Raw genomic sequence first — 8657 nt, 5'->3', positions numbered from 1 at the left:
TTAAAAGGGCAAACCTCTATACTGCAATAGATAGGTTTGTTGACTTTGGGGGCTTTAAAAAAAATGTTCAGGTCATTTAAACCTGACCCCCCAAAATTCTCAGCTTTAGAGCCGAATGCTGAAACCACTGAACTGAACCAAGCATTCATCTCTGTGCTATCTACCACTTCCAAGTCCAAATGGACTCCAGAGGCAGCAGTGCCAAGTTGAAAGTTAGGTCCAGCCGATCTGAGCACAGCATTCAGTTCTCTGCTGCCTGCTTCCTGTGAGACCATGTGGTTTTTTGTTCAGTAAGTAGGTGAAGGAGAGCAAGAGTGACATGAGGGTTACTCCCCCTCCCCATTTTTTATTGCAAAGTGGCCTGAAATGCCCCCCAAAAAGGCATTTTTCAAGATCCATTTTTCAACTCCCTTAAATTGATGCCACTTTTCTGCCAAAAATAAATCTGAAAAAAAGATGTTTTGGCTTTTGGGGGCATATTTTTGGATTGCCATTATCCAGATAAACAGCTCTAAGACTGTTTCAAGTTCTCCCCTGCCCCATTCCTTTTTTATTTTGTAAATGGACTATTTTAACTTTTTCATTTTTATTTTTTAATGAGATATTTAATTGGATATGTATTAAACAAAGATTTGATTCAAAAGCACCCAAAAAGATTACACTTGACTTGAATTATATGGAATACAGTTAAAATTCTATGAAACAGAGGCCTCTTCTGCACATGCAGAATAATGCACTTTCAGTCCACTTTCACAATTGTTTGCGAGTGGATCTTGCTATTCCACACCGTAAAATCCAGCTGCAAAGTACATTGAAAGTGGATTGAAAGTGCATCATTTTGTATACGTGGAAGGGGCCTGAGGTTGGATGCAGTAGTAGTGGATTTGTGGGCCATCTGGTAGATGAATAATTAGTAACTACAAGAAGGATACTGTTGAAATCAAATTTTATGGACTTTGGGGCCCCCTGGTGATCTTAAGAAGGAAACCCAAGGACATATCTTTTGGGACTAATATTCAAACCTAATATAATAGTACTGTTTCTTTTATATTAATACTAAAATACACTAATAACAATATTATGTTTTAATTTCTTATTTTTGTATTTTCCATTTTAATATAACTTTTATATAGTATAATATAATCTATTTTTATCTTTTCTATGATTTATTTATTTTGATTTCCTATAAATTGATTAGACAAAGAATTTGATTAGACAAAGAATTGTCTAAGTTGATAGTTAATTGACTGAACTGTTTGTAATGTTTTTGTTGATTCACTGAATAATTGTGTGTGGAACAGATGATAAAATTGCTGATGTTAGACAATTAATGCTGAGCTTAATAGTGAGGTTCCTTCTCTGCATACAGTTACTGCAACAACATAATTGATTTTCTTCTGGAATTTCCTTTTGTTCTTCTGGTTCCAGAGTGGAATAGCTGGTGGTTAACTCAGTGTGAAAAACTGGCCTGGATCGAGCAACTTAGAGTTCCTAAGTAATTATTCTCATGTAGCCTAGAATGCAGTAGGTACTGTTCAAAGAGGGAAAAAACGTTTTAAGCTGCCATTTTAAAAAAATTATGGGGAAAATTCAGGTGAAATGTGATTTTGGTTTGGATATTCCCAAAGGAAGAAGAGATATTTTTTACTTTCAGGTCACTCCAAACTTCCCTTTAAATTCCCACCTCTTCAGACAACTCATGCCAGGTGTATTAAGGAAGAAAACAAGCTGCAAGGTAGATGCTGCCAAAATATCTCAGCCAACTTCACGAATGTATGATTTCTTATTCTTATGTAGCACATTCTGGAATTAGAAGCCATGCTGTACGATGCCCTGCAGCAGGAAGCGGGAGCCAAAATGTTAGAAATACTCTCAGAAGAGGAGAGAGAGAAGTTGAAGAATGCTGTGGAGCAATGGAAACGGCAGGTTATGAGTGAACTCCGAGAACGGGATGCCCAGATTCTCCGGGAAAGGATGGAGCTTATTCAACATGCACAACAGGTATGCTCTGATACAAGGGTATGTTATTGAAAAAGCTGCTCGTTTAGATTAAAACTTGGGGTGGGGGGAGTATGAACAGTGGTTGGAGCTACATATTACTTTAGCTGTGTTTGTATTGGCATCAGATAAGCTTGAACAGTATGGAGTGTACCCAGATTAGGGCCATGGGATCCCAATAATTCATGTAATGCTCACCACTGCTTGATTGTAAAATGTCACTTCACAGTGAAAGAAAGTAACCACTTTCTTTCTGGATCTAAACTATCATGAGAATGTTGTTCAATTCAGAGAAATAAACAAATTTGCCTCACAGCTCCACCTAAACCTTGAAGCCTTTGAAAAAGTATATCTTTTTTTAAAGAAACCGTTTTCACATAATGTTTATATTTCACAGAGGATTAAGGAGCTAGAAGAAAGAATTGAAGGCCAAAAAAGACAAATAAAGGAATTAGAAGAAAAGGTAGGTAACATAATTGAAAAAATTAGAATGACACAAGAAGGTATGTTCAAAATGGATGATACATAAACCTTAAGGTGGGGCAGTCTAATTTCATTCATATAATCCAGTTGGATAATGGAAATAACTGACACTACAATCCTAAAGAGACAAACTCAGACAAAATGCACACATTCCTTTAGGCTCAGACTAGACTAACTCTACATCGGATTGAACTGTAACAGCGCAATCCGAAGAGGAGAGGCTAAAGTTGCATTGGAAGGGCATGACCTCCACATTGGCATCAGTATCAGTTTTGCCAGCGAAATGGACATGGACATCGATGGAGGGGTAATTCTGCTGGTGCAGGAGAGGCATGCAACAGTGTGATGGCCAGGTGCCATGAAAGTCTTGATAAAGGCTCTCCTTCTGTGCATGAGCCTGCAACTGCGCTAGTAGTATCAGTATACATGTAGCTAGTAAGTGTATTAAAAAATCACTTGGTACTCCATATATGGAATGCCCAGAATGTTGTATAATTGAGACCTTAAAGAGGGCAACTGCCCTTTCCCATTTAAGAGAGGGACATCTTATATTCCCCAACATTACAGCAAGAAAAACTGGTCATTTTCATCGACTGTTTCCGCATGGGCCAAAAACAGCAGTGTGAAAATGGTGTAAAAGGGTTTAAAACAGTGAAATTGGGTTTATACTGTTTTTGGCCCATGCAGAATCAGCCATCATCAAACTAGTTAGAGGTGGTTAATCAGGGGCATAACGAGGCAGCCCTGGGCAAACTGTAGCCCTGGGCAAAACCTGAGTTGGATGCCCCCCCCGGGCGGCCACTCCACCACGACCAAATTTTTTTTGCACCAAGGGGGTGCATTTTTAGACACATCAGCACCACAATTTCAGCATATCATCAGGATACTGTTCTTATGCTACTCCCCAAGTCTGATGAGGTTTGGTTCAAGGAGTCCAAAGTTATGGACTCCCAAAGGGGGTGCCCCATCCCCCATTGTTTCCAATGGGAGATAATAGGAGATGGGGGCTACAGTTTTGAGGGTCCATAACTTTGGCCCCCCTGAACCAAACTGCACCAAACCTGGGGGGTATTATCAGGGCATTCTCCTGATGAGACCCTGAAAGTTTTGAGACTGTGCCTTCAGAAATGTCCCCCCCACCAGCCTGCAACCCCCATGGACAGCAATACAGAAAACTCAATGCAGAACAAAGATTATTGGGCAGAATTTCTGGGATGTTCCTGCAGGGGGGTGTATTTATTGGATGTATCAGCACCAAAATTTCAGCACCTCGGTATCATCTGAAACTGGCTCCTTATAGGTGTTCCCTCAAGAGTTTACAGTGCAGTTTGGTTTAGCGAAGGGTTCAAAGTTATGGACCACTCAAAGGGGGTGCCCCATCCCCTGGTATTCTTCTGCTAAGGAGATGGGGGTTACTCCTTTGAGGGTCCCGCTTAACTCTTTGGGGCTCCTTGAACCAAACTGCACCTCAAATCCTTGAGGGTGCCATCATCTACAGATGATACCCTGAAATTTTGGTAGCCCATACATAAAAAAATGGACCCCCTGCAGGAACATCTCTGTGAAATTTGCCTCCAAGAATCTTTATGTTCTGCATTGAGTTTTCTGCATTGCTGTCAATGGGGGTTGCAGGCTGAAGGGGGCACATTTCTGAAGGCACAGTTCAAAGCTTTCAGGGTTCTTTTATCGAGAGGAGACTGCTCCTAATGATACCCCCCCCAAGAGTTTGAATGCAGGTTTGGTTCAGGGGGGTACATATGGACCCTCAAATCTGTAGCCCCCATCTCCTATTATCTCCCATTGGAAACAATGGGGGATGGGGCACCCCTTTTGGGGGTCCATAACTTTGGGCTGCCTGAACCAAACCTCACCAAACTTGGGGGGTAGCATAAGGACAGTCTCCTGATGATACCCTGAAATTTTGGTGCCACTAGCCTAAAAACTGCGCCCCCTGCAGGCCAAAAATGGAAAACCACTAAAATACCCAAAAACGAACCCAGCATTTTGATGCCCCCCACAAGGTGATGCCCTGGGCAGCTGCCCACCTTGCCCAATGGGCATTACGCCAGTGTGGTTAATGTCAGTCCTCAAACTGTGGTCTGAGGGCCACAGAGCTCAGGTTGCATAAGAAAGTTGCCATCATCTAGTAGTAAGGTTGTCTCCATTACTGATAGTTCTGCCAGCTCCAGGTTGGGAAAGACCTGGAGATTTTTGGAGGTGGAGCTTGGGGATGGTGGAATTTTGGGAGGGGAGGGACTTCAATGGGATTTAATGCCATACAGTCCACCTCCCCAAGGATCTATTTTCTTCAGAGGAACTGCTCACTTTCACCCGGAGAGCAATTGTAATTGTGGGAGATCTCCAGCCACCACCTGGAGGTTGGCAACTCAAGTTATAGAGAATGTGTGCTGAGACAAAGCATTACGTGCAAGTACATATTGTTATCATGCATACACTATAACATTCTTTTTTGCTTTTTGCTTTTTTACAAGTATCTACAAAGATCTGTAAATATCGGCTCTAGTCCACAGAAACATGTGCTGGAAGAAATTTGTTTTAGTTTTTAAGATGCTACAGGGCTCTCTATTTTTTTTTTAATGCAGCAGGCTAACATGGGTGTCCCCCTAGCATTACAACTTGGGACCGATTCCCTTTTTCAAAGCACAGATTTTGAAAACTTATTGCTTTTCTTTGCTGCTCCGGACTGTTATTCTTCTCCCTTGTCTAGTCATTGCTTGTTTTGTATTAGTCTCACTATAAATCCCTTTTTCTTTTTCTCTCTTTTCCCTTTTTCTTTCCCCCCAATTTCCTATTTTCAGTTTTTATTTTTATTTCTATTTTTCTCTTTAGCTTTCATTCTCTGGTCATAGTACCTCCATCCGCCAGCAATGGGTAAGTGTCCTGTTTAGCCGTTCCTAGTTTCTACGCTGTCTCCTGTTCTTCCTTAATGCCCTCCTCAATCATGGATTCCTCAAAGTGTAGGAGAGGCACACAATCAGGATGCAGTTAGGGTTCCTGGCCAAGCTGATGGACTTTGCTCTAAGACTGGAAATTCCTGTAGGGAAATAAATCTAGTTCACAGCTATATTCAACATTCAATAGGGAAAGTTTAAAAAATGCAAATAGTTTAAAAGAATTCATACAAATTAAACTTGTTCAAGAACTTGTAAATGCCACACATAATTTTTAACAATACATTTTCATATTCCAGTTTAATTCTGGTTGCCAGCGTATTTGGACCTGACACTTTCCAGCTTAATCTCTTGGGTTCTTTCTTCAAGTCACACACAAACAAAAAACCTCAATCCATTGATGTCCTGAACATCCAATTAGCCTCCATGGTGAAGGCTGTCCATGATAGCAGTCTTGATCTAAATGAGGCCCTGTATACTCTGGGAATTGAGTTTCCAGTGTGGATCTTACAAACACACAATTGAGTGACAGAACTTGTGGCAAACGTAGACCTGATCTGTGGATCATGTATCATGTAGTAAGATCCTTTAATTTGGTATTAGAGGCTGCTTCCTTTTTGCCTTTTTCCTATTTTCAGCTACAATGTTACTACCTTTGCACAGGAAACAATGTGGCAAAGATAACCATTTCCTACCCTTTTCTTTGCCACACTGGTTTCTCCAGTATGCATATACCATCTCTGGAAGTTGCATCTTGCTAGCATGAGCAGCAGAATGCACTATGCATGTTAATAACTTTAGTCTCTTTTATATATCTTTCTCTTTCAGCGTACAGAGAAAGCTAGAAATTCTTCTTTTATGGAACAACTTCACAATGCGTGCCACAATGAAGAGAAAAGCAGACATTTCCATTTCAATAAACTAGTCTATATACTGTATTTTGACATTAAAGACTGAAGATCTAATCTTTTGACTTTTTATATAAAAAAGATAAATAAGGACTCGTGAGAATTCTATTTTGAAGTGATCTTCTGGCAAGCGTAACCATAACTTTTTACAAACTAGTATTAGAACTGTCAAAGAAGAAAGCCAAAAATGTTATGATTAACAATTCCTGGCTTCCTAAAGGGAAGCCTGCTCGCAACGATTTCAGCTTTACGTGAAAAGCAGTAAATTCATTCCAATGAAGTGATACGTTCTGGTTTCCTGCTAAGCAGGCAGTTAGCTGCTTCTGTAAAGAAGTGAACATGTCCTGTTTTGCACATTCGTCCTCTGTACTGTTCTTCATAGTTATTTAAAAACACATCTTGAATAAAGAGTTCCATGATCAATGGGGAAAATACGATTCGGTGGAAAAATACGAAAAGTGCATTCCATAGTATGTTTCAGACTGTAAAAATGGGGAAATAGAAGCAGTTAGATAACATTTGGGAGAAACATATTCCCTTTTCACAACACTGGATATAATGAAGGGTTTGCTTTCCCAGCCACTGTAATTTTTTTAGGTTTTATTTTGCTCTGAAATTTTCATTGACTCTTGTCTGTGCCACTAGCAGAAGAATGGAACAATTCTGAAAAGCCTAATGCACTTAAAATTTGAGATGAAGAAAAATCTTGAAGTTTGAAGTTAATAAAGTCTTGAAGTTTGAAGTTAAAGCTAAGAGACAGATGAAGCAAATGTACATCTGATTCCTAAAATGGAAACATTGTCCACAACATTTGTTTACAATGCCAAGAAAGCACAAGCATCATGTGGAGTTTTCAGTTGGATTGAAATGCTTTTAATGTCAGCTGTAAATAAAGAAGCACAAAAGTGGAAGAATGCAGAAACAAGACAAGAGAGAAGTGACCGAGTGATAAATGAGGATTTTTTGATGGAAATGCGCATGTATAATTTTCCCAACCTGATATGGTAAAAGAAAGGGCAACAAGAGAAAAGAGTGGTTACCTCTGGAAGTGTCAGCATGACCTTGAAGCTCAAAGAATTACACAAAGGTGAGAAGTGATAATTTCATGTATTCACATTTTCATAAACATGTTGATGTAATATTCTTTATGTGAAACAATACAATAGATCAGTAGAAATTGTTTAAGACAATATGTTGGATCCTGTCAATTTCTTCTGTTAACAATGGAGATTTCCTCTGACGCTAGAGGAAAGTTGTGCCGTATATGTATTTATATATACATACATACTCTCCTTCCTACACACACACACACCCGTTACCCCTGTTCTATGCCCCGAGAAAGGGAAAAAACTCCAGGATCCTTGGCCAATCTGATCTGGAAGAAACCTCCCTGACCCCAAAGTGGCAATGGGCATTACCCTAGACGTGGTATAAGAAAGAGACACAAGAGCCAAGCACTGGCTCATCACTTCCTGCCCTGGCTTTCACAATTTGCCTATGTTTTTATTGCTTTGGTTGAGTTTCTAGTTTTAGTTGATTTTACCCCTGTTGCAACAACCCTCTGATTCCCCTCTGATGGTGGACTGGGAGGGAGTATAAAAGAACCAGGTAATTTTCTCAGTGCTAATTAATTTTTGTGCTTGTTTTGCTATGTATCATCTGTCTTCCATTTAAACCATGGAGGTTAATTTGGTTTTCTTCATTGTATCTTGGGCATCCTTATTAGTTTTATGTACAAAAATTATTATATGTTTAAACATAAAAGAGGCTGTTGTTCAGTGTAGAGTGTATCCAAAACTTAGTTGCAGTGGTACAAATGTGCTGAACCAATACATAGCACAAAGTGCAACACCATGAAAGTGGAATTAATTGCAACATTTCATTGTACAACCTTTTCCTAGTGATGTTTACATAATGTCTTATTGGTATTAATGGAACTTAATTTTAGCTAGGTATACTTAAGATTGCATCCTTAATATAATATAATTTGCAAGGCAAATACCATTGATTTTCTTTTGAGCTAACTTGGGTAGTAGTTGCATTTTTCATCAAATTCTAGAAATTTGTTATTATGGTTGGACATTGAATATCAGAAGTACATTCACTTCGCTGTCATCCTAAGCATCTTTACTCGGCAGGAAGTTTTCTGCCAGAATTAATGAGCTCATTTCCACATAATGTATGTAGACTGTAGGCTGTGGAATTTAACTTGATTGCAGTTTCACATTTCCAGGCACAGGATTCTCCACGTGGGGGAGCTCTAATCCAAATGCAAATGAATTGTAGTTTTCTTTTTTTTTCAAACTGTTAGACAAGTCAACTTGGCTTGTAAGCCATTTTGATGGCTCCTGTATGC

The 8657-nt window shown here is 39.5% G+C and overlaps 1 protein-coding gene across 1 annotated transcript in view; it reads left to right on the top strand.

Annotated features, from left to right (window-relative positions):
• The window catches only part of JAKMIP3 (Janus kinase and microtubule interacting protein 3), a 124523-nt gene extending 117516 nt beyond the window's left edge, over positions 1 to 7007 (top strand). Inside the window, exons 19-22 of the mRNA XM_048506879.1 lie at positions 1798 to 2001; positions 2396 to 2461; positions 5332 to 5373; positions 6222 to 7007. Coding sequence (XP_048362836.1) covers positions 1798 to 2001; positions 2396 to 2461; positions 5332 to 5373; positions 6222 to 6350 — 441 coding nt within the window. The 3' untranslated portion in view covers positions 6351 to 7007. The remainder of the gene's footprint in view (positions 1 to 1797; positions 2002 to 2395; positions 2462 to 5331; positions 5374 to 6221) is intronic.
• The last annotated feature ends 1650 nt before the right edge of the window (positions 7008 to 8657 follow it).

Source organism: Sphaerodactylus townsendi, linkage group LG08 (assembly GCF_021028975.2).
Source record: "Sphaerodactylus townsendi isolate TG3544 linkage group LG08, MPM_Stown_v2.3, whole genome shotgun sequence".
NCBI lineage: Eukaryota > Metazoa > Chordata > Lepidosauria > Squamata > Sphaerodactylidae > Sphaerodactylus > Sphaerodactylus townsendi.
Note: the sequence above shows the minus strand (reverse complement) of the source record. Positions and strands in the feature narration are given on the sequence as shown.